Source organism: Lagopus leucura, unplaced genomic scaffold (genome assembly GCF_019238085.1).
Source record: "Lagopus leucura isolate 7727_CA_CO unplaced genomic scaffold, USGS_WTPT01 Super-Scaffold_100044, whole genome shotgun sequence".
In the NCBI taxonomy this organism is placed as follows: domain Eukaryota; kingdom Metazoa; phylum Chordata; class Aves; order Galliformes; family Phasianidae; genus Lagopus; species Lagopus leucura.
This window is the reverse complement of record NW_024962291.1, coordinates 3,337,800-3,364,199: the sequence shown is the minus strand read 5'-3', so window position 1 is coordinate 3,364,199 and position 26,400 is coordinate 3,337,800. Positions and strand designations below refer to the sequence as shown.

At 37.3% G+C, this 26,400-nt stretch overlaps 1 protein-coding gene across 1 annotated transcript in view; it reads right to left on the bottom strand.

The window, feature by feature from the left end:
* KCNQ1 (potassium voltage-gated channel subfamily Q member 1) overlaps positions 1–26,400 on the bottom strand; it is a 328,391-nt gene that overhangs the window by 211,558 nt on the left and 90,433 nt on the right. The window contains exons 7-13 of the mRNA XM_042884501.1: positions 24,222–24,332; positions 21,751–21,846; positions 19,456–19,578; positions 18,304–18,445; positions 17,246–17,272; positions 15,311–15,376; positions 12,715–12,835 (exon numbers count right to left, since the gene is read on the bottom strand). Coding sequence (XP_042740435.1) covers positions 12,715–12,835; positions 15,311–15,376; positions 17,246–17,272; positions 18,304–18,445; positions 19,456–19,578; positions 21,751–21,846; positions 24,222–24,332 — 686 coding nt within the window. The remainder of the gene's footprint in view (positions 1–12,714; positions 12,836–15,310; positions 15,377–17,245; positions 17,273–18,303; positions 18,446–19,455; positions 19,579–21,750; positions 21,847–24,221; positions 24,333–26,400) is intronic.

The window sequence follows — 26,400 nt, the reverse complement described above, 5'->3', positions numbered from 1 at the left end:
ATTACCCTCTTCCCCCACAATCCATCTGCTTCACCAGGACATCTCCTAACACTTGCCCCTTCCTTTCCAGCCCTCCCAAAAGATGCTCATTCAGGCGTTTGTAATGTTCTGGCTTTTCAATGAACAGGCCAGAGGAAGTGCAGATGGGACTGGGGTAAAGCAGTAATTAAAGTACAGCTCTCAAAATCATTTTTACTTCCTGCTATTTAAACACCATCTTTCTCAGTCTCTGTGCCCAGCCTGTCAACACCACCGCAACCACTTGGAATGTTTTCTCCAACACATACAACTTCACATAATCCTACCAATCTCACGTCTCTCCCTTCACATGTTTTACACTATGTATTCTGCACAAACAGCCTGTGCCATTAGAAAAACTGATCTAAAAACCTAGCAGCTCAGATGTGAATATTCTCAGGCTTTAGACAGTTGGCTTGTTTTTATCCTTCCCTTTTTCCCTGCTCTCACTTCCTTCTGACACACTGGCACCTTGCATGCATAAAAAAGTCATTAACAAATTACAGCCTTCTGCTATACAAATATTTTCAATAACTATACTTCTCTCAGAGGTTCTGCAAAGGATATTGACTACAGCTCCATCAGGTATGATTTACACTGAACTGCTTTTTGAGCAGTTCATATCTTTATATTGTGCTTAGAGTTTCTAGATGCACCATGTCTTCAAGATGCAATTCACGGTTATACTGCAAAGCCTTTAGTATATACTATTTGCCAATTTGTAATTTACAATAACCCACCATAAGCTTTCAAACAAAAAGACAGAAGCAATTAAGAGCTCTAATAATCTGAACCTGCTGTTTGCAGCACATGGTGACTTAAAATTATTCATGTGTTTCAATATGGAAGTGATTTAACATAATTTAGCAAACCTGAGACCTACATTAGGATGTAATAATGATGAATGAATGAGATGCAGCACACACACTTATAGAAAACCTCAGAGTCCTGCAGAGCCAAGGAAGTACCCTTGAAGACCCTTAGCAGGTGCCCCCATGTGGGTGGGCTAAGAAAATAAAACTTACATTCAAGATTCTAGAGTGTGACAAAGGGATGTGGAAAAGAATGCATTCCAAATTAGTATCTGAAAATTGTACATGGGCAGGAGAGGATTAGGTTTCTAAAATAAAAAGCAGCTGGATTGAGAATGCTCACAAAATCCACTGAAAAGTAAATATATTTTGGTTGCATCCATCCATTATTTATTACCCTACAAGCCTTTTCAGGACTCAAACACGGACTTCTTACATGTTACATTTCACTTATGTGTCCTAAATGCATACCACAAAGTACGGTGCAAATTCTCTAGGAAAAAGCACATATGCAAATCTTAACCTCTTCTTCAAAACAAAGAATCTACTTGTAGAGCATAAAGATTTGGAGGTAAGTAATCACACAGCAAGTAGAACAAAAACAGCATTTAACTTTTCAGGGCATTTGTTCACATGGATGAAGTTTGTAACACCTGTGTAACGGTGCTATAGACTTCATGACTCCCTTGCATAACTTCTCTGTGAAGTAGCAAATAAGAGCCAGCAGAACTGTTGCACAATTTGATAAACAGCTATAAGGGTACATGGTAGAAAGAGAAGAAAGAAAAGAAATTGGTATATGTGCTGCCAAAACAGAATTTCTCAGCGTCACAGAAAGAGAACAATGTTTTTTCTCAAAGCAGGTCAGTACAGCAAGACTGAGGGTTACAATACAGTCTGTAAGGCACAGTTTCCCAAATTTTCCAGTGCTGTGCCAAAACAGATTTCTGCCTTCAAACTGAGCTATCTATGTCAGTCCATTTTCAGGAGGAATACATACAGCATAAAATCTCCCTTTTGCTATTCAAATGCATACTGCCAAACACAGCTGAGCTCTAAATCCAGCCTAGTGTTCCTGGAAACCAATACAAGTGGAAAACAAAAAGGCAAACAGTAGCATATGTGGCAACATAGCATCCTAGACATTAGGTAAAAGGAGAGAAGAAAAGGATGGATTTTACCTCTGCAGCCTCCCACACAAAGCTCCAGAACACTACATGTTCAACAATGGAGGGAATTTGACCCCTGACTTTCAGGTCTAGGTGAATTTGTAATGCTTCAGACAAAGCTTGTTTCTTTGTTTTTTCAACCCCAACTGCGGTGAACTGAGCACAGATGACAGCTCATATTGCTAAGCATAAGAAAAATTGACATCCCATACCACTTTGGTGATGTCACCTGAGTGCTCCCATCTGTGGGACAGTCCAAAATAAGTTTCCATTTTGTGTTAGGATTTTCAAACCGTTCACTGCTGCCCAATGTTGCCTGTGAAGTCTACCGCACAAAACTGGCAACTGGAGAAGAGTGATGCTCAGTATGAGCACTTCTGGATCCCACTGTTACTGCAGAATGCTTTTTAACAAGTAAGGTAGGGCTCAGTAGTCACTGAACAACGGCTAACCTGCATGGAGAACACCTGTATGGCAAATTAAGCAAAACCGATTGCCAGGAACTCCACTAGTACTTTCCTGTAAGCAATATTACTGAATGCTGGAGATGCCTTATGGAATAAAAATAATTTACTCATTTTTGAAAGCAATGTATTTCAACAAGAAAATAAAACTCATTTCATCAAAAGATGAGCTCTTTGTTCACAATTTCTTCTATGCTTTTGACTGAAAGCCAGATCCCAAATATGTTGGGGTCACATTTTTAAAAGTATTAGTATGACTTTAGCGTCAAAACAGGCTAAGATATAGGGGTTCAACTGCTTCCTAATGTATCAGCACTGCACAACAGAAAAATAGTTCACGGCAACGATTCAAGTACTTTTTACTTCATACACCTTTAAGTATTGGTCAAAATGGTAAACTTACACTGGTAGATGAAAGTGATTTCCAAACGCAACACCTCAGATACAGCTCTTAGTTTACCACCTCTCATATTCCTGCATGTGAACCGAAGTTCTGCAGGGATCTAGAAACATATTTTGCATCATCTTTCCATTAAAACACAGCTCTTTTCACAGATCCAGTCTCTGTGAAGTGCCATTCCTCAAAAACAAAACAAAACAGTAAAAACACGACAACCCTACACCCACAAAATGCAGACTCTCATAAACTAAGATTACATGCAGGGTGTTATGTTTATTATGTTTCTGCTGTGCTCTGCTCACTTCATTGGCTCTCTGCAGGACGTTGCATCACACCAAGTACAATTCATGTGGGTTCAGAATTCCTAAAAGATCAAATCACTGGGAACCCCACCACTGCCAATGACTTCCCTCTTCAGGAACAGTGACATTTCTGCTTGGCAGACACTTGGTTGCACAGGAGATGGGACTTTGTTGTGGGGCAGGCTCCAGCCCAACAGCCAGGCTGACAGCAGATACCACTTCATGTTCCACTTTCTTTTAAGCATTGTATTTATGCATTTTACATGTAGAAGGGACAAAAATATAGGGGGAAAAATAGACAAATGTTACTTTTCCTTGCAAAAGATGTAGACGTTACCAGGCACAGCAACGTCTAGCATCTGTATTTACTTTTATCTCACAGTAACCAGAGAAACAGGTGTAGTACAATAACCTAAGGAAAACACAGACCAAAACACAACCACAAGCAAAAGGTCAAGTGCTCCTCTGTAGATTTCTAGCAAGCTGACAGCTACTGTAAGGTATTTAAGGCATTTTATCTGCAACACAAAGGAAATGCTTTACCCTATTCTATTTTAACTTCCCATGGTGATCAAAACAAAACAGTCCTATACATAGGAATGACCAAGTCCCTGAGTAAAACAACTATTTTCAGTCTTTGTAGATGCATGAAGAAGGTGCACTGCAGTAAACAGCTACCTGATGTGGTCTCTCAGTCCAGGGCAAGTGGCCATGGCTGGGGACACCACGTGTCACACACCCATTGTAACTGATCATGTTTATAACTCAGGAAAAAAAACCTCAGAAGCAGTCAAAAAAAAAGAGAAGTTGGAGAAGAAACTCAGTAGCATGTCAATGCTCAAAAAGGATTTCCAAAGAAGTGCAGCAAAAAGAAAATACTAAATTCTGAATCCCTGGTCCTCTTGGGAGCAGCATTTTCCTGTGAAAAAAAGCCTGCAAATGCAATATTTATCTCCGTAAAACACTGTGGAATGAGGTTTGTATGAAAAGGCAATTTGTGTTCATAGCACATTGGAGCAATTTTTAGCTCACTTCTACTCAGTGTACAGCTTGCCATTTCCCAAGCAATCACACACAACTACAAACAGATGCACCATTTCATTTACTCCTTTTGAAACTGTTTCCTTCTGCATCAGTGCTACTACAAAAAGGTGTTTTCCTTTAGCACTGCTGTCCTGTCGCAGTACTCTGCAATACTTAAACCAGCTGTAGGTTTCCATATTTTCCTAGATAATGCACTTTGTACAAAAGATGTTCTCACAAGACCTTATTACAAATGAAATGTTATCCAATAATTAAAATACAGGGGTCCCGTGGGTCACACATGCTATTGGCTTTTAATAGTGTACTGTTTCATGTTTGTATTTGATAGTTCAGCCTGGAAGTATACAATTATGTCAAAAATATATTATACAAATTATTTGCTTTTTTTTTTCCTGTGTCAGTTTCCAGCTACATTTGCCCCAAACACAGAAACAGATATCTGCAATTACACTTTCACTGACAGCTTCAATAAATATTTATGAATGCTAATGTATACACCAATATTAGAATAATTTTGCTAAAAATGCTTATTTAATGGAATAAAGATCCAGTAGTCAACTGTATTGCTTGGTTGGCTCACACTGATCTTAAGAGGTACTTCCACAGTGTTGTAGGACTATCAGAGATCCCCTGACTGGAGAGCTGTGATGACAAATCCTGGTAGGTTTGCTACACTGCAATCCATTCAGGCTTGACGGCATACACAGATTTCAAAATATGTTAATGGTGCTGATATTTTAAGTAACAAATTTTACAGCTTCATGATAAGCATTCATTACCACAACCAGTTGAAAACTATTATTTGCCATACATTCAACAAATCATTACACAAAATTTCTACTTCATTTTTTGTTTCTGCGATTCCATGATTCTACTTCATTGTTTTAGAAACGCTGAAAGTGTTGGGTTTCTGTGTTTTGTATTAAAGTCACGTGTACTCTTATCCAAAAACATACACAATATAAACTGTACAAACTGTTACCCATCACATCTAAAGAAAAAAGTAAAGCTATCCTCCATCCTCAAGATAGAAACATAATGTTCATGCTTTTAATTCTAATTCTGGCGTTAGCTCAAGATGATCCTAAATTTAACTTTGTCAAACGCTAAGTGGAATTGGGACATTTTTATTCTGCTTTTCCCCTTCCCCCCCCCCCCCCCCCCCCCAAAAAAAAAAAAAGCCTTTGCACTTATTATTCTACATGGCGCCCAAAGTAAACAATGATAAAAGTTAGTAAGTGGAGAACTGTTTGTTGTTTTTACAGCACAGGAACCCTGCACTTCTGAACCACTAAGCAGCTGGAGTCCGGCTTAATTACTTAACATCAATCAAGATGTAAACCAGCGCTTGGAGACCAAGGAATGCAACGTTCATCTGCAACACAAAAGAAATAGCTAAGCTATCTTAGCTTCTGTCTAGATGGTCTGTACACTAAGAAAAGTCAACACATTACTTTTATACTATGTTAGATACATAAAATAGCCAAGTGGTAATTATATGCTGTACTGGAATTCATCAGTGACCATTAACAGTAAGAAAGGTACAGATTGAGAATTATTATTTCATAAATGCTTATAAACTGTAACATAGAACATAATTGTTTAATACTCCATTCTGGTAAATGTAGTAAAAAAAAACAATGCCTGAGTATACGAAGGCCCTTTCGTCTCTGATAAATGGATTGTTACGATAAAAGGAGAGAAGAAATCACAAATTCTGGGTGGCTGCCTGATTTTGCACCTGTTTGCTCTCTAAGCTTATGAAACTCAATTCTTTTCATTGTGTTTTTGCTAATATTAAGAACACAGCACAGCAATGCTGAATCCAGCTTAACAGAACACTACAGTCTGTCTTCTACAAGATCAAAGGAAACAATCTAATTATCCCCTCTGGTCTTCAAATCTATAGCTGTAAACTACACATTCTATCTAATCTATGAAAAAAGCAACCACCCACCACAGTACACAAAAACTTCTCCCTAAAGATGAAAGAAATGAGTAACCACATGGGACAGATGTTAGCCATATTACTTATTGTACTGTCGGAAGCAGCCCAGCTCCTACAGTGTTGATGGTGAAATAAGACACCATGAAGATCTGCCCAAGCCTCAACTTCATCTTATCTCAGGTAATTTGCCTATGAAAACAGAGCTTACCATTAGCTGCCTATACCACAGAAGACACAGTGAGTCAATTTAACCAGCCCTGTGGTGGACATCAGGTACCATTAAAGCACACAACTCTGTTGTTGGTGTGCTGGGATCCCACCTGTCGGGTATTACAGATGAAATGACAACTGTTGTCAGCCCAAGCCTAGGCATAGAATAAGAGATTCCATACATACATACATTGCTGAAGCAGTAACACATGAAATCAAAGCAGCACACTTGCTTTCACATAGCAATGGCTACAGTGCTTTTCAGGAGCAAAACAGAGAAGAGTTTATAACAATTTTCAGACAGCCGCAGAAGAAAATGCAAGAAATTGATGATACCAGCTCATTGCTACAGTGGAAATGTAATAGCTCTCCCAGAAGTAATTCTGGGTTCTAACAATATCCATAAGTCTGGAATCGAAATTCTGACAGAGTATGACGAAAACAGCTTATCTAAAATAGCCAAGTTTGCTTACACCCTGCTCTACTATAACCACCTAGCTCTTGACATGCAGACAAGATTTGCAGGCCCCTAAATCTGGAACTACCTAACTTAATTTGCTAACTTAAATCAGAGTTCTGAGTTCTTCCTGGTGACTACAATGTCTTGATCCACGAATTAGTTACGCTTAGCACTGTCACTACATTTCCTCTGCCACAGGATGCAAAATGAGAAAATGAGAAACCAGAACAGGATTATGATGCTGTCTTTCATTTATTGCCATTGTGGGATTTCCTTTAGTTAAAAAAAAAAAAAAAAAAAAAAAAGTAAAAAGGATCTTCCTTGATTGCTTATCAAACCAGCTCGACAGACACTTTTTTGTTGTTGTTTTGTTTTTTTTTTCATATCCTCATGTGGCCAAATGGCTCAAAGCAGCTGGACTGATGAGTAAAATCTGACTCCTGATACATCCAGAGTTCTAGAGTTTCTTCGTATGGCCACATTTACTGCAATTTAGTGACCAAAGCATGAGAGGGAACAACTCAGGGAATGAGTTCACACCCCTATCTATAAAACTATTAAATCAACAGATTCAACAACAGGGAGTAAAGTAAATGAATGGAATACTACAAAGCACAGTAATCAGTGACATTTGACCATTTAGTTCTGGAATTAACCGAAGAATATTTTTACATACAATTTCCACTGCTATTCTGCCAACATGCCCTGTCACTTATGATAAAATGGACCCCGTGGAAGTCACGGTTCATATATTGTTAGCAGCATTTCAAACAGAATTCTTGCAGCAATAGAAGACAGCCATTAGATCTGGCTACTTCAGAGTGAAAAAGAAATATTTGCTTAGACTCCACAGGATCATTTTGGCATAGAAAAGGAAGATAAAAGCAGGAATCTGTTACAATATGAGCTATCAAATGAAAGCAAATAGGGATTCTATTCACTGATAACCTAACAGAAATGCTACAGTTATAAAACACATTCAGAACTCTTTGTTCTAGACAATGAGGTTGTGTTTTGCCAATAGATTATGTACTGCTAATTAAAACATAAAACATTAATAAAATCATAAGGAAATATGAAAGAAAACATTACTTCAATGAAAAGCCATTGGTAACTGCAGCACCACGGACACTGCACTCAGTGTTTGTCAGTTCACTTTGAAATACAACTAAAATGATAAAGTGCCCCGAAGTATTCATTTCAGTTGCTCAGAAAGATCTGTCTGCAGTCATTTCCCCAATCTAAAAATTAAAAAGCACCAAATTTATTTGCTTAACTATATGAAAGTTTATTTTTAAAAACATCTCCAACACAGGAACCTATCACTTGCTCCTAATACAATGCCTAGAAGACTCTACCACAGCCGAGGTGCTGACAAAGATAGAAAAGAAAGGTGATGTTACATTTTTTTTCAGGGTAGAAATACACTTAACAGAAGAAACTGCTTTTTGTTTTTAATCTAATGCTTTATTCTAGTATAAGCGTACAGCATTAAACCCAAAGATCACGGTATGCCATTGTAAGCAATCCTGCACTTAAACATTATTTTACAGGTGTAAGTATACCACCAATACCAACACTTATCTCATGAAACATCTGTCATCTCAACAGAGACTTATGAAACATGTGGGAAAGAATCTTTAAAACACCATGTTGTTATTTTGGCCATATAAACAGCAATAGGAACACAAAAACACTATGTAGCCGCTTTCACTTTGAAACACATTCCCTGAAGTAGTTGGATTGACATCAATCTTTGCAAAACAAAAATTAAAATTAAGAGATAGAGAGATATATGAAGTGGTAACACATTCATTATTTGGCAATCAAGAATTTTGCCAGCAATTTTGCACAGAGAGTATATGGGCCTATGCAATCTTATGCCAGTGAGCACTCATTTGGCATGATACTTAAGGAGATTTAACTAGATATGAGTACTTTAAGGGGTCACATCAAACTCTGTACACTTTGTAAAAAAAAACAAAACAAACAAACAAAAAAAAACCCTCTGTATATATGGAGTTTAAACACAGTTTTCAAGGGCTATCTTTATATTTTAACTTCTGCAATAAAGTGACAATACATTTATGGCACTAAGGGATACGGGTAAGTGATTGAGACTTGGTAGGCCAGATAGATGGTTAGACTCGGTGATCTGGAAGGTCTTTTCCAAACTAGATGCTTCTATAAACCTAGGGAGTATTTCCTTTAAAAAAGTATGTATTAGGAAGCAGAACGAAGTACTATACATTATATATCAAAACTGATTAAACAAGCCACTGCTTAACGAGCTGTTGAACCTTGAGAGTAGAAAACTATGGAAATGAAAAAGAGAGAGATGAATTTATTCCTGAAAAAAAAAAATGAAGAATTGGAGCTATATTTACGGAGTGCTTTAAGGAGTGAAGAGCTCATTATATGAAGATACACTGGATTGAGAGTTTTTCATTATTTTCTTCTCTTTCTTTTCTGCTCAGTTTAACTCACCTCTTCCCCATTTTGCATGTTTCAAAGTTCACTTTCTGGGTGAATTCTGACAGCCAAATAGGTTGTTCCAACTGAATCTTAAGCTTATGGAACTTCTCACATAGAAGAATAAGCACAGTCACACTCTTTTATCTGCTACTATCCTGTTCTGTATTTTTTCATACATCTGCCACAAAGTTGTTTTACTCTATGTTAATCTGTTCCCTGCTTAAACATCAGGTCTGAAAGTGCTTCTGTATTTCTGCTTCCTCAAAGTAGGAGGGACACGATTAACAGCTGCAGCCATTTTTCCACAAGAAAGATTTCCCCTAATTCCACTGAAATAGGGCTATATTAGCTATATAATTTATTTCAGAATCACATTCAAAATTCAGCAAGTTAGATTCAATTAGAAAATCTGCTTCCATATAAAAAATAAGGAATAATTATTGCATAAGCAAGCAAGACACTGAAATTCAATTTAGAGGGAACTTTAGGCCTAGATACATAAAGCCTTTCTAAAGCCCTTTGTCATAACAACTGAAAGATAGAATTTTCTGTCTACAACCCAAGCCAAGTGAGTTAGCCTCACTTTAAGACACAATGATATCAAGTGCTTCCCTGATAGTAGTGCAGCAGGTACTTCCCACTTTTGCCAGAAGATTTATGTTATGTGTCAAAAGGAAATACTTCCCACAACGTCAAACGAAAGTCATTTTCCAGTTGCATGTCTCCAAATAACTGTGTCATACTTATTCATGTATTTATGACATTCAAACATTCATGGTTATTCGGGAGTCACCTTTCTGTGGTTGGTGGACAAACTCATACATATGTTGTAACGAATATGTAATTGACCAGGAAATAATGCATCCAATACCAAACCTAAGCATTCCTAGATCAGGAGTTCTACAGAAGAGGCACTGCCTCAGCTCCTTAAACTGCCTTCATACTCCTGTTTCTCTGATAGACTATGACTTGCTTTTAAGACCTGCAACTAGAGCTATTTGCACTTTATTTGACTTTTCCCTACTAAGTTGTTTTCATAGCTGGTGCTGCATTTTTGTTAAGTGCCTGGCAATGCTTGCATAATGGTTGCTTATTTCCTTATCAACTAATTTGGAGTAATCATATTGCATAGGCGATAGCTCTAAATTTCACGCTTACTTATATTCCCACACGCTTAATATTCAGGCCCTCCTGACACGTGCAATAACAGCTCATAAACATTTGTTCCTTAGGACTTTGAAATTAAGAATGAAAAATAAGCATTTGTCCAAATAATTGGTGGAAATTGGTGGGTCTTTAACATCCAGCAGCACGTGTCTGCTGAAACTTTGCACAATAACTTGCTTTTCACTGTACAACCCAATAGGAAAAAAAAAAGCATTACAGACTTCTTAATTCCAAAATGCTGGGGAGAACATCTGTTATCTAAACGTGAAATACAACAACAAACTCTGCAAAACACAAGGTTTTCTCTAACTTTTTGCCAAACCTTTATATCTATGGGCCTCTCTGGCCTTGTTTTGACATTTAATCGACTGCATACCAAGTAAATGCACTTCTGAGTGAGCAGCCCATAAGCTACACAACATGTGGGCACCCATACTTCAAAGGGATGCAAGTCAATTAATATTTTATCCAGCTTTACATTTAATCCAGTTTATCTGGTTTTGAATTGAGAACCAAAAAAGTCTTTGAAAACCAATCAAAACAAAACCAAAACCAAACAAACTACCAATACATGACCTTCACTTTCTTCTGCCTTAATATAGACTCAACACAAAGCAAATACATGGACACATTTTGTACTGTTCCATTACTTATAATCTAGAACGATATAGGAATTTCAATGAAGGTTACAATAATAAAAAACCAAAAATAAATGAAAAAACAATGAACAAGTAAAAGAATGTGAATTCCATATTTTTGGGGGGCTGAATCACATTACCTATATCCTAAGGGCTCCCAGAAGTGACAATAATATAATAAAAATCACCTCTCAAATATTACACAATCCGGCTTTAAAGTAGAAGAGCACCTTACTGTTTATAATGTTTCAAGGTGACAATGAGAAAAAAAAGGAATCATTAGCAAGTCCAAATTGGATGATGAAAACTCCTAGCACCAAAGCTTATTTCCCTTAAAGAAAGCCTTGCAATGTTGTGTTAAGTTTGATTGTTTTTTGTGTTTTTTTTTTTAAAGCAATGGAAAGGAAACTTCTAGATCTGGTTTTGCTGCTCCGTTGTTCTTGTCTAAGGCTAGAGGAAATTTATGACTTCCTCCTCCTGCTTGCACCACTAAGAAATCTTCCAGAATAAAAGTCTCTTAAACTCTCTGCCTACAGATGTATGTACATGTAGGTGATTCAGCTGAGAATGCAAATTATTTTGTTTGGGAGCCGGCACTGTTCTCCAAAACCTACATTTTCTTTGTTTCATACCCTTTCCAAAGGGGCTGTAGCATGTACGTTTGTGCTTCTCTGCTATTTATATCACTCAGAAAGAAGGCCTGAAAATTGGCAGCAGGCATTTCTGCATATGCTGTACCTCTGAAACGTAAGTATGTCAAGAATTTTCATCTGTGGTTTCACTGCAGAAATAGTCAGATTACTAGGAATAGGAAAGGAAGAAACTCTCTCATTCTGCCAGCAAGGTGAAAGAGTTTGATCTATTAAACACTGTCACACATTTGCTATGGCAAATAATATGAATTTGTTAGGAGTCTGAATTAGAAAGTGACAGATATTTTTAAGGTGTTCAAATAAAATATTTAGCTGTTCTTGAGTCATTATTCCTTTTGACATTGTAGCGTACTTAAATTCTATTATCTTAAGAATTTTTTAGAACAATCTGAAGAGCCATGACATTTTAGCATAAAAGAAACGTGGAAAACCTTTCAAAAAACAAAAACAAAAAATATAGGCCTATTTCGAGTCATTTCAATACATCACAAAGCAGTAATAAAGATCAAAACACATTTTTCTTCCAATACATGTCATCTTATAATCACTCCAGGAGGTACTGTTGAAATCTAAAGGCCAGTATTTCATTTATGTACTTCTAAATTTGCACTTTACAGCTATTCCACTGGAAAATGACGGAGGGATTAACATAATTCTCAACAGGCAAGTACTCCCACACATTGTCTGCATGTGAAAATCTTAAGGCTATCAAACACCAGCTGCCCACGGACATTAGCTAAAAACTAAAACCTTGTGTCAAAGCCAAGTGAACTTTTCTTTAGGTCAACAAGAAGATTTACTGGCACTCAGAAAAGTATACACCGACTTCAAGGTAAAAGAGTTTGACGCAAATATCTGAGATAGCCCTATCAGCTCCATATTTCAGCTCCTCCCACCTGAATTGGCTTCTCTTGTCTAAGTCAACTAATGCACAATTCAATGACCTTGACTTACTGTGAGATGTGAGTTATTGGGGTTAACAGCGTTTCACCCTCCAGGTCAAGCTCATCGGCAAAACTGTTGGTCCTGATGAAGGGTCCTGTGTTCACATCTAAAAACGTCGGGCTTTTTCTCACTGTGAGAAAATATGCAGATAACGGTTATAGCAATAGCATACAGCTTCTTCTAAAAATGACTTACTGCTTGGATTTCTGAAATACAGCGCATTTTAACAGAATATTATAACCAGAAGTTACTACAAAGATGTGCATACAGCTTAAAGTACAGTAGAAGTACAACTCTTTATACTCCTCATACACTAGACTTTAAAGTATCATAGCACTAAGCTATGATATAAGCACATAAAAGTCAATATATGATAATCAGTCATACCAGTCTGCTCTATAGCAGTAGTGCATGAATGACAAGATCAGTTCCTCTATGTCATCTCTAGTTCAATTTTTGATTTATAAAATCATCTCATGGTGTGTAATTACTGTGACTAGGACCAATAAACCAGGTCTAGATCACCAAAGGAGCATCAGCATTTTCATGACGGTAAGACAGCTTCTCTCACACACTGTCTGAGCCAATTTATAGGTTCCCAATCCCTCCCTCACTTCATGGGAAGGACGCCTCATCTATCAACCCATACATGAGTCAAATGTCAAGATGCAGAGTTCATCACAAGGAGCACTACAGAGGAAAGACCATTTCAGATAGTGGAAGTCCTGGGAGACAGAATTGCTTTAATAACCAAAATGTTCATCCAAGAAATTAGGCAGAGTGGTATAGATTTCATTTCTAAACTAATTTCTCCTAAATTCTGCCAGTTTCAGAACCCCAAGTGCATTTTTGAGTGTAGTCTTAACATTTGTCAAAGAAGCTACAGAATTTCTGCATGCATAGAATATTACTGTATTTACACTCGAGTGCAAACCAATTGCATAGAGAATCAAAACCAGTAAGCAAGTTTCTGTAGATATTCACTAACACAACCATTTTAATTCAGTAAGTACCCTCATCTGGAACAGGAAGTCAATATTTACCTATTAGCTGACTGAGAATACTGAGATGAGAAGCTACTTAATAAAAGGCAAATACAGTCTCTCTCTCCTTATTTTAAAAACTTCTAAGATGGTCATAACCAAGATCATGTTCTGTTCTAGTGACTGATGCAGTTCTCTACTTTTTATTTCTCATTCATATATATAATCTTGCTGCTTCAAACATAAAGGAGGAACCACTTCAAAACATTTCCATGCAATCTGCTTGCACAGAGTGAGGAGGGGTCAAGAGAAGAGCATGGTGTTCACAAAGGGTTCCCTTCCACACATTCTGTTGAAGTAAATCTGCTTCAGAGCATCAAGGAGCTAACTGCCCTATGTACAGCTTTGTCACTGCTGACTTGCTCACTGTAAGAGCTGAAAAGCCAGGGAGAAGACCGATGTCAGAAATTACAATCTCCCTCATGACTTACACATCTACACAGGAAAAATACACTGCTGGCCATCAAGGACTGGACCACAGAGTGTTTTTTTTCAATAGATCACTGGGCATTTTAGTGGAATGAGGCAGCTTGTTACTCAGTCAGGTCTACAGCCTGCAAAAGTTAATTTTCTAATGACTGATTTAAAAAACATCAATGTTAAGGCTTCAACGCAAAGGTTTTGCCCAAGCTGAACAAAAGATTTCTAAACTGATAAAAAAGTCAGCATTTCTTAACCCTCATCCATAAGCAAACATTACTAAGAACTGCCAAAAGGGTAAAGCTGAAGACAAGAAAAAGAAGTTTGTCATGATCTCTGCCACTCTGGTACAAAGGCCAGCAATGAGATTCCTGAACACCTAATAGAAGTGATATAAAAAGAAATCCACACCCACTGGACTCTGAGTGGCTGTTTCTCAAACACACACACACACACACACACACACACAAAAGGCTTTAAAAAGAAAAATTCAATGGATAATGAGTGAAAAGAAACAGTAAACAGATACAGCAAGGGATATTTACCAGAATTCAGGGGTCCCCAAAATTTATTATCTTTGTATTTGATGGATAGCACTACAAGGTATGGCTATTCCACTGATAACGCTGGGCCAAATACTACTTTCAAATGGTGAAGAATACACTCCCCCTAACGAGAACTCCCACTCTAAAACAGAAGGTCCAAACTTCTTAATCAATGAGTGTAATCACAATCACTCACAAGAAATTACTGATGAGTTTTCTACATTACTAACACAATTTTGTATGCCCTATGACATTCATGGAGCTTCTTTTCTGGTAGTGGGATGTTTTTATGCAAGAAAACAGCTTCCAATTCCTCTTCTGCAAGGACAATCAAAAACTGAAAACACCTTTAAGCATGGAACACTTAAATTTTAATTAATGCATTTAGAAAAATAACACTGGGTAGTATTTATTTCAACATGTGCAGTTCACAATCTGAAAAACTTTCCAAGCTTAAAATTCTAATAAGAAGCCTACACTTTCTTAAAAGGACTGCACTATAATTTTCTGTGCCACAACAGGCAATTCCAGACAGAACACTGCAAGATTTTAGTAATTAACAAAGGTGATGGAGCAATGAAATATTATGAGATTTACCTGGAGAGGAAGGAGCGCTGGAAGATTGCTGGTCTGTGGAAAAGGATGGCCAGGAACGCTGACAATCTGAGTTATAGTAAAGATACACATAAAACAGAGATAGGAGGGGCGGGGGGAAGAAAGAAAAAAGTTCCAGACAGACAGCTGAGGAGATGCAGACATACCTATGCAGGCAGTATGACATCTTTGAAAATAGATAATACTGGGAAATCGACTCTGGGAAACTCTTCCAGTTTGTATTGCAAATTAGCAGAATATTAAACGACCACTAGGGGAGGCATTGTGCCTCTTCAAAAATTCTTTGGCAAGGTATTCCTCCTCAGAAGCCAGTCCTATCTTGAAAAATGTCATCTATACGTTTGCCTTCTCCTTCCTGACTTCACGGCTCCCTCAAGTGTTTCCCTTCCAAAGAGTACAACCTTGTACTACTCTTGGTCTGGTTCCACAGCATAGCTAGCTCGTGCCACTGATGTTAAAAGCAACATGGTACATTGCATTTAAAAAAAAACAGTTATGACAGCCAGCTTCAACCATTTAAGCCGAGTGCTTGCCTCAAATTGGATTTCTTGGGGAAAATTTTCAGACAGATGAGTAGTCAACGCTGAGAAAGACTTAGCAAAACAAAGCATTCATGCTTTATTTCTTTTAATTAATCATAATAGTGCCTTTTTTTTTTTTAATCTTCAGAACAAAACAAAGTCCAACAAATTTTGTAAGTGTTCTTCAGCTGCAGGCACGCTCCAGCCAAAGCTCTTCAGTCCTTGCTGAACCGAGGATGCCAGAAGAAAAAACGTAATCTTATTCACAGTATGTACAAATTTAGTTTCCCCTCAATTTCTTTGAGTCCCTGTGAGAATGGTTTTAAGTGAACTCTCAGGTCCATGAGTTTACTCTTTTGGCTAGGAAATTTAAGCTGTGATTGCTGGCAAAGCTCCTCTGAGGCTTCTTACTTATAGAGAGCAGGTGATTTCATGGCTCTTGCTCCTCTCCTGAGATTCCACCATAATCAGCCCCAAAAGAGATGCACTTCTTGGAAATGGGCAAACCAAAATCACGGGGAGTGAGGGACATAAAGTTTACTTTTTGCTTTTTGGTCTTTTACTACTCCTACTACATTTATGTTACATGTGGATTCAGAGGAGAAACTGAGCTCTGTAATTTCAGATGTTTTAGCCAAAATCCAAGGATCCTTGCAATTGAACAGTGAAATCTCTAATGTCTTTAGTGGATGCAGCATGGGAAACCTACAGGTGGCTCACAGCACTCTTACTAAATCACAGGTTTAGCTTTTGCTTTTTTTTTTTTTTTGTCTGTATCTAGCTCTAACCCTAAGTCTTTGAGGAACACTCAAACATTAAGAAAATGCCTAAACAATATATGCTTAAATAGAAACATCAGAGGGCTCCATGGCTGCTTAAGTGATCACAGAATCCAGACAAACAGTAAAATAAAATATTTAATTTATGGGTCCCCATCTGTTCACAAATATCCACAGAGCATTTTTACAGGAACAGATGCATTTACTTCAGGGAGCCCAATTTCAGAGGTCAATCTGGAAATTCTTCTCGCATCCCAATCTATTTGTTTAGAAATTCTTGGTTATCTGAGCACATAACTTAATTGCTAGATAAAGTCTGAGTTACATTACATCATCTTTTGTCTACTGTTTATCCATCCACTATCGATTTGTCTCAATTATGAAGAAAAAACAGGGATAGTCTGTTTATATACAAATATTTATAAGTGCTTTCTTCTTTGTAATGAAATTGTCCGTGCAATTAGAAATGTGAGAATGTAGATTTGGGTCTGTCTAGATCTCCTCAGCTGTACAAGATTTCTTAGAAACTATACAGCACTAGACACACAAAAAGCACTGCAATCAATGTTACTTCGTCATAAGCTTGCATGCTACAGATAAAATTTACCTCCACTTACCAAGCAATTTTAACATTCCTGTTTGTCCTGTATACTTGTAACAGTTTAGAGAGAGTAGAACACAGATAAAAAAGGAAAAAGATAAGTGTCAGAAGAAATTAGAGAAAATCCATTTGTTGAAAGCTATACAGCTGATTTTTGAAGTGGCAGTAGCTGCCTGCCTGCAAATTGAGCTTTAGAAACTCAGTGGTAAAAGGTAGGACTTTTCAAAACAAATCATTTGTACAGTTGTTTCGTTTGATTGTCCCGAAATAGATATCTATGCTCAGAGTGAGTTTACAAATTGAACTCAGTATTTGTCCACCTTTTAACAGCTTTATCATCTCTATTGCCAGATGCAAATTATAGTCATTCTGTAATAGGAGCCAAGAAAGAATGAAAAAGCACAGAAAGAATGATGCAGCACGTGAAATGTCTGAATTAAAATTGGTGCAAGGCCAAAATTTGAGCAGACAGCTGAAAACTCAAGCACCGGTTACTGAAGTATCAATTATGAGGTGATCACCAAACATGGCCCTTTCTTTTTATTCCTCACACTGTACCTTTTTGCACAGTGACAGTTAATATAGATGCATACACATTTATCCTCAGCACTTCTGATTTCAAAATTCGATTCACAGCCGGCTCCACTGACCAGATGGCAGGAGCAGACAATGCTTTCACATAGCAGACTATGCTCAGAGCTGCCAACATACGTCAAACCTTTCTGGTTGAGGTACAAGCATGATAGTAACATGTCTTGAGTAAATTTCACATGGAAAAGCCTGCAGCTGATATCTCTAATCAATTGAAGAACTGGGGACTGCTAGCGCCTTAGAGAGGCTAGCTCTTCCAGCAGGCAGAAACGACAAAGGGTCTTAGTTTGTCTACAACAGAGTACATTCATTAAAGGAACAGCTGAACCTCAACCAGACAAGCCAGCAAAGTCGAAAAGCAAAATCATCTTACTTTAGTAATAAGGACAAGAACTAATTCCGTCCTTTCTCTTGTACATATTAACGAGTGCCTACGCATAAATCATTGTAAGAAGACAATGCATTCTACAACAAATTGCTTACCAGAATTTTCATATGTATCAAAACAGAAATCAGGTTTCTTGTCATCCGTCACATGGTCATAAGTGATGTGTGGAACTGTTAACATCTTGTCTGGAGAAAAAGGCCCGTTGTCCTTGTCTAGCTTAAATTTCTTCTTTTTGACCTAAAAATGCACATACGTTAAATTACCAAAGCAAGCCGCATTAAATCAGCTCTTCATTGTCTACAATAATAACAAAGTCCCTAATGAGCTATAACTACATAAAAGAGTACATGACCAATTCTACTTTCATCATTCTATACTGTGAATTTCTTAATGAGAATGCATCCCCCCAAACTGGCTAATCCCTAGAATTCCATACATCATCATTAGCAAATTCCTTGCCTGCAATAATAATTGGCTAGCTCTGCAACAGTTTATATAAATGAAACCTTCTGGAATATCTTTACATTTTAATGGATACAATAAATCATACCTTCAGCAGAGAGCAAATGGATAGAGTGCTATTGAATTCAGATGAATCTATGATAATATGAGAAATTTTTGTAAAACATCCTTTCCTTCCCAGTACATGGCTACCACACATCCAAAAGAGAGGATGAAGTATTACATAATGTAAAGATACATAAAGTAAAGACTTCTTCTTGCTGCATCTTAAATGGAGAAACAAACATTCTAAGCTATGGAATAAGATAAAGCATACATAGGCACAAGATGTATTAGAAAACCATAAAATCAATAGTAGCTGAGTGAAGCACCAGGATGTGGGTTACTCTTTTGTTTGTGCGTTTTAAAGCAGTTATAAGTTGCAGTTTTGGAAATAGACATTTTCTGGGTTTTTGTTCTTTGCATATACTTTTGCAAACAACATTAAGTAATGGATTGAATTGCCTGAGGTAGATTCTTCTTTTCCAAACTCATAAATGCAATAAAAAATAATTCAAGCTTGGTAACTGAAGCAAATTAAGTTGCAGTTTAAAATGCTTGTATACTGAAAACCACAAAACTGATTAGTAAACATAACTTTGAAACCTAGTAAAACTCTGTAAAGCAAAAAAAAACAAAAACAAAAACAAAAACAAACAACCAATTAAGCCTCTAGAGTGTAAAAAAAATCGATCCAATTAAAAACATTTGAAATTTCTATATAAAGAAATGTTAGTTAATGATACCATCACTGATTTCTTTGGTTTTGGACTGGGTGACAGCAAATGATAATTTCTGGCAGGTCTTCGAATATATATTTTCCATGTCGAAGAGTCTGGGTTTTCTGCTGCATAGCATCTCCAGGCAGTCTAGAGAAAAAGTTGTGGCAATGCAACAATCAATGCAATGGGATTTGTAGCAACCCATGCTACACAATAACTTCTAAGTCAGCACGTAAGAAATCTATAAGCACTCTGTAGTTTCTCCCATGAAAACATAAACTCAGAACGGTTCAGAATCTTTAATCAGCAAACAAAAAACACTTAGTTTGAGCTGGGCAAAATGGAAAGTAAGACCAATGTTTTCAAGTACTACTTGTACTTGCATTAGCAGCAAATAATAAAAGAGAATTCTAGACAGGCCTCGGGAGACTGGAGCTGAATTTCTCACTCTGCACCAGTTTCCCTCTGTGATTTTGAAACTTTGAATGCTTTGCCTATTGCATCCCATGTTTCAGGCCCCTGAACAGGAAAAAATAAAATAAAATCATTCTTCCATAAGAGTTCTGTCAGGAAAAGAAGCAACTGTGATATGGTCAGTAGGGCTATATTCTTTCAAGGAAGTGATGATGATGGAGAACATGATGAAACAGCACAATTAGTTAAGCAGAAGCTAAAAAACAAAAGCAATCTTCCACCTCCCCCAACAACCAATGATTAAAGTACTAAGTTCAAAGAGCAAAGGAGGAAAAGCAGGGCTAGGAAATGAGACCAGAGACAAAGCACTGCTGCATTCTCTCTTAAAATGTAAATATGTGATCAAAGATGATTAAGAATTAGTCTCCAGATTAGAACAGCAGATCCTCACTTCTACGCCATATGTATCAGACATTCACATACACTCAAGCGGGAAAAGGCAGAATACACAAGATGAAAGAAATAAAGCAATGCAGAATGATAGAGAAAAAGCAGACAGCATTTGGAAACTAAAGGATCAAACAATCATATAATTCCCACCATGGTTAATAGGATACTGGAAGAAACAAGTGGATTCTAGAAGAAAGCAAGAAGGAATACAAGAAAAAGAAGTGCTAATTTCAGCTGTTGCCCTCTCCTGAACTTATTTCACAAACCTACTGGTTTAAGAGTAATTGCTTTGTAAATCAGATGCAGAGAACTTATTCAATTGGGCTTCTAGAGATCCACAACTACTAACAAATAGTAATAATCAGTACAAATAACAAGTAAACAACTCACTGTCTTTGCTCCACTCTTTAATATTTCAGACGAAACCAAGTATGACATTCTAGACATGCAGTCTCAGACTTAAGAATAATTTGGGGCTGATTTCCAAAAGAATCAGTGGGAACACTAAGTACCCATCCTTTGCAAAACTGTACCTTTCTCTGACCATGTAATCCAAACAAAACACAGCGAGTCTGAAGACTTTGGGTTAATCTCTGGCTAATACCAGAACTCTAAATTTAAAACTTTTTCACATTAACTCTGGGACTGTTTAGTTTCAAGCATAAACTTTACAGTTAGCTACTGTTTCCATAAAGAGCCTGACCTGGAAATCCACATTCACTCATGAAGGTGGAGAAATAAGTCATACGAGAAGGCAAAAATGACACAACATAGGGGTACATCTACATTTCTTTTGAATTTGATCACATACTTCTACAGCTACGTGCAGAAACTGAGTGAGGGGGAAACAAGGAGGAAAAAATCCTCCACAGAATCAACACTAATACTTTTTGTGAGCTGAATGCCAGCTTCGCACAGAACTACAACCATACTTTTAATAGATGGCATTAAATTTTCTGCCTCTATGGAACCCTATAGAAAAAAATGATTTTGCAGAATCTCACATTTCCCAGTCATCTCCAATTTAATTCTCTGAAAGCTGAGATTTTAAAGAATTTATTTGTGCAAAAGAAAATGAAATGTATCTGACATTTGTTTCTACAAGGAACAATATTGTTTTAAAACATGACTTTACATGAAGCCTATTCTCTATTTTTCACTACTGTAAACACAGCATTTCATAACTTTTTCCACAGTTAAACTGTTCAGTAGCCACAGGATAGCCTTCAGTTTCTACTTTAAACTGCAGAAGCAAAGAATTTGACCTGATTTGGGAGTGAAGTTTCCTGCTCGTTAGTTGGAAACACCACCGTAAACACAAAAGTTGTTTAAGAGACTGGTATCTCTAAGTCTTAGGCAATTTTCTACATGAATTAGGCCATGGAACATTGCCAAGTTTGGAAAAAAGTACAAATGGAGAAAAATGATAATATGTGAAATGCAAGAACTTTGTACCTGTATGAGAGAGGCAGCAGCTGGAATTTGACGGTTGAAATGCTTCTGTCTTTGTTTCTGCTGTACCTTCAGGGCAAAGCCTGAACCAAGGATTCCCTTTGGGAACAAAGAAAACATACAACTAATTTTTTTTTAAACATATTTTTAAAAGGACGAAAGAAAGCACACAAGCTTGCCAAATTATGTTGCATTAATGAACTCCCATTCAGCATCATAAAACCCCACTAATTACTGAGAGGAAATGACTTAATACTGTTTTTAGACTCAGTTAATATTACTTGTTGAAACAAACTATGAATTCTCTCGTGCCCTGATTCAAAACCTGTTTAAGTCTGCTGAGTTCAAACACTAAAAAGCAAGCAGCAGTGGTAATTCATACCCTCCAAAAGCCTCATAAAATGCTTGTGCAGGAGAATGACAGAATAGGGAAAAATATAAACCTGATGTGCTTAACTTCATTTTTATTATTAATAAAGCTTTGGCATGGTAAGATTCAGGTCACAAGAAAGCCTTTTTAACTGTAGTAAAGCAGCTCCTACATTTATACATTATCCTATGCAGGAATGGGAAGATGAGAAAAGGGAAAAGGAACATAAAAATAGTCAGGACTAAGGTGACTTCAACTTGAGGCCATCTTAAGCATTTTCAGGATAAGCAGCATGGCACTGGAAGCAGCTTCCAAACGTAGTTTAAAGTCCATAATTAAGTATAAGGCAAGTCACTTACATGGTCATGTGCATAGCTACAGCCATATTTAACAAAGATTTTACTACCAGACAGATAAAAATACTGAAATCTTCCATAAATCAGCTTATATAACTGCACCTACTCAAAAAAGCATAATCTGCTTTCTGCAGTCAAGGTATCAGGGCAGCCAGTGATCTTGGCTCAATCTGTAAGAACTGTATTAATCACTCGGTGCTTTGAAAGAAACAGGAAAGACCTTCCCTATTACAATCATTGAGCCAAGATCAAAGACTTAATGATGATCAAACATCCCATGTTTGGAAAAAGCAGGATCACTGCTAGACCCAGAACTCACATCAGTTTCATTTAGCCACAGCAATTATTTTTGTCTGGGATCTTAGACAGTTCCCCTCATTTAAAAAGGAAGCAGGGCAGTGTGCAACAGTTACCGCTAGAGCTTCAAATCCTAAGTTTCCCCTTACGAGCAACTCACAGAAATTGTTCAACTCAATAATAGAATCTCAGTGATAAAGGTGGTGCTGGGGTGTTCTTTCATTTCTACAGGCAAACAGAAAAGCATTACTGTAAATGTGGGGCTGATGTACATGTATTTATACGACATCTTGCTGTCTTTCAAGTCCAAGAAGAAAAACAGCCAAAAAAGCAGATTTTCACATTTCTCGTGTAGGTCATTTCATTTCCTAAGTCTCTCTTCTAATCAAGGTACAAATGTGAAAGTAAAAAGGGGAGAATACATCTTGAAGACACACTGATGTTGGAGAGTTTTAAAATCTATACTTTAAAAGTACTCAACCTTTCGAAGAGTAATTAAGTGACTACTTTTAAACAGCCACTTTAGTTTTAACAGCTGCTGTTAAATATTGTGAAGAATTTTTGTGGAGGTTTTGGTATAAAAATATTATTATTATCCATCACAAGCTTATTCCCATCACTTCCCTGCCACAGTCATATTATGCTAATACAGCTGAAAAACTTGCTAAAAAATAAAGCTGGCAAGATTTTGACAGTAGGAGATATTCTATTCGGATCCAGATTTTTTTTCATCCAATTTGCATCCAATTTCACCTTTTGATAGCACAGTTCAGGTTGCACAAACATTTTAAAAGCACAATTTACAAGTACTGCTAAATTTTTGAAAGCAATACCCTTACCGACTCTTTGCACTGAACAATTTTGGGTTTCCAAACCACAGTCTAGGTTTTGCTGATCTTGAATTTACTTTTGGTACTCAGGTATCCCATATCTTGTTAGAAAGTACTTATCTGTCCTCAGCGCAAAGAGCCAATATATCTTTAAAATCTCATCCCTAAATCACTTTTGAACATGAGACTTTGGCCATAGTCATACATTAACTTGGCAAGCAGATGCATTAGCTGCCAGCATCTCTGCACCTGACTGCTTACCGCTGCCTCTGCCAGCAACACCGTTTCTGTAGCTCTGCCAGAGGAAGAGTGTGCATAAGAACCCTCCAGTTTACCTTGGACTTAATCAGTTGAATAAACTACGAGTAAATGTCTTAAAAAGTCAAAACATTAAGTCACGAAGTCCAGAAGTAAATAACATGAGAAGTACTTTCTTTGCACTTCCTAGATGGGCAGAAAAAAAGTGTTTTGAATTACACATCCCTTTCTCAAATGCACAGAAAATCTAATGCTGCATACAATAAGAACTCTATGTTTGGTTTTAGATTCTGAAGTTTAAGGAGTTATTAACAAAAAGCTTCTTCTCATAATGAATGGATCAACAACAAAAAAATAACCTACCGCAGGTAGTGCAAAAAATGAAATTGCGAACACTGAAAAACAAGAAGCAATGGTCTTTCCAATCCAGGTCTGAGGTACTTTATCCCCATAGCCAATAGTTGTAACTGTCACCTGTGAGGAAAAATACATAGAGCTTTACAGAAAGTTTTAACCCGCCAGTTTTGGTTGGCTTTTCTTTATTTCATTTTCATTAATTATTTTAAAGAAACATTAGTGGCGTTCCTAAAGCTCCCAGTGACAATCTGTGTGACATTAAGAAGGCAGTTCCCTGCTCTCGGTCTGCTTCCTCATCCATAATAGAATGAAGGAGGTACAGGAAATTGAATTACAATAAAATACGTGTTTAAAATCTTGTAAAGCAAAACCATTAATGTAAGTCTTCGTGGCTTAGTCAACTTTACAGTATAGGAGTTTCTGGGCTGTGGGCTGCCTGCCCACACCATACCCTTCCCTTAGAGGGAGGCTGCCAGCAGTTCTGAATTGCTGATTTTCTTTATGAGCAGGAGAAGTTTGCTGAGAGAATTTGAGGGCTGTTGCAAGGAAAGTCTATATACATGTACACACACTGTAACTATGGAATACAAATGGGGTCAGACATGAAGTATTCTAGAGAATAATGTTGGCATAAACAGCAAGAGAAGCAGAAAAATTTCCGTACAGCAACAGATCCTTAAAACAGGCTAATGAATCATAAACTCGGACAGAACATCGAGAGCAAGAACAGATAATTTAATGCACACATACAGGAAACATCTGTTGAGTTTGGGTTCCACTGAAGTAAAGATTACCACCATGGTGATGTAGCATAACAAGGCTTAATAAGTCATCATTTACAGGAGTTCAAGGAAAGAATGGATTTGTTTGAAGCAGAAAGGATATATTTGGCATCTGAGAGCAATTCAAATTCACCTATGTCACAAGCTATTCCTGAATTTGGAAATTAAAGAGATTTTTATCTGTGGCTTTGAAGAAAGCTAACCAAACCAGAACATGTGAAACACATGAAGCTCTCAAGCAGCAGAAGCACACCTCAGCTGCTGGCTTTTCACATTTCCCCCTGAGAGCATGAGCTTCAGCTGCACAGGCCGCAAAAGACGTCAGTCCCAGACAGCAATACCTACACACCATCCCTCCTGTGCCTTGCAGCCACTCCCAGTTCACCTGTCTGCTTCAGTGCACACTCCCTAGCAACTGCAGAAACACAGGCAGCATCTCCAGAGGAGGAAAGAAGAGAAGGGAAGGGCAGATTTATACAAGTGAGATATTTCTTAATGGCGTGAAGGAATGGAGACCTTGGGAAATCGATGGTTGTGACAGGTGGTTCAGAAGTGCTGCCATCTGTCACATTAATAGCCACCCATTCCTATTAAAAGATGAGACAGCAGAGGGAAACACTGTACATTCATGTTCCCACCTGAGCTGTACCTGAAAAACACCTGAAGCAAGCCATCGACTCACTACCCACCTTCCAAGCAATTTATCGTTCTGTGTCTGTCAAATGCATGACAAAAGGACAGCTGTGCCTACTTGAAATGATGATGATGCAAGTTTGTTGCAAGTCACTGATAGATTAAAATGAAATAATGTTCTGGATAAGTTCTTAAACTGTGGCTTATTTCCAAACCTTGTTCCCATCCAATACAAGGATTAGTAAGGTAAGGCCAGTACACAAATACCTTAGTCTATATTCTTGATATTACTGAAATTCAAAGCCTTTGAAGAAACTGAAGTGATTATTTTATCCTGTAAACCCATATGAGAGGATCCATTTAAAGGAAATTCTAAATTTTAATCACAATTTTTCTGCTCACAAAATGTTGTCCTACAAAAACAAGTGAATTCTGGAAAACGCGATGGCCTCCAGCACCATTTTACATCAAAGATTATGAGATGAGCTCTTTCATGCCTCAGTTTTAAAAAACTTTATACAATCATATCACTGAAAAGTAGTATCAACTATTGTGTATTACAATCTTAATGGCTTGTTTAAATACATACATCAACGAGAAATGTGAAAATAAATAGATGCACAGGAAAAACTCATACAAATCTGAAAGGTATCTGTCTTTCCCTCCCTCCATTACCAACCCCATTCATTCCCTCTACACGAAGGATCAATGATAGAATAAAAGTATTTTATGTGCATTTTGTTTGGGATATATATTTAAAAAAATACACA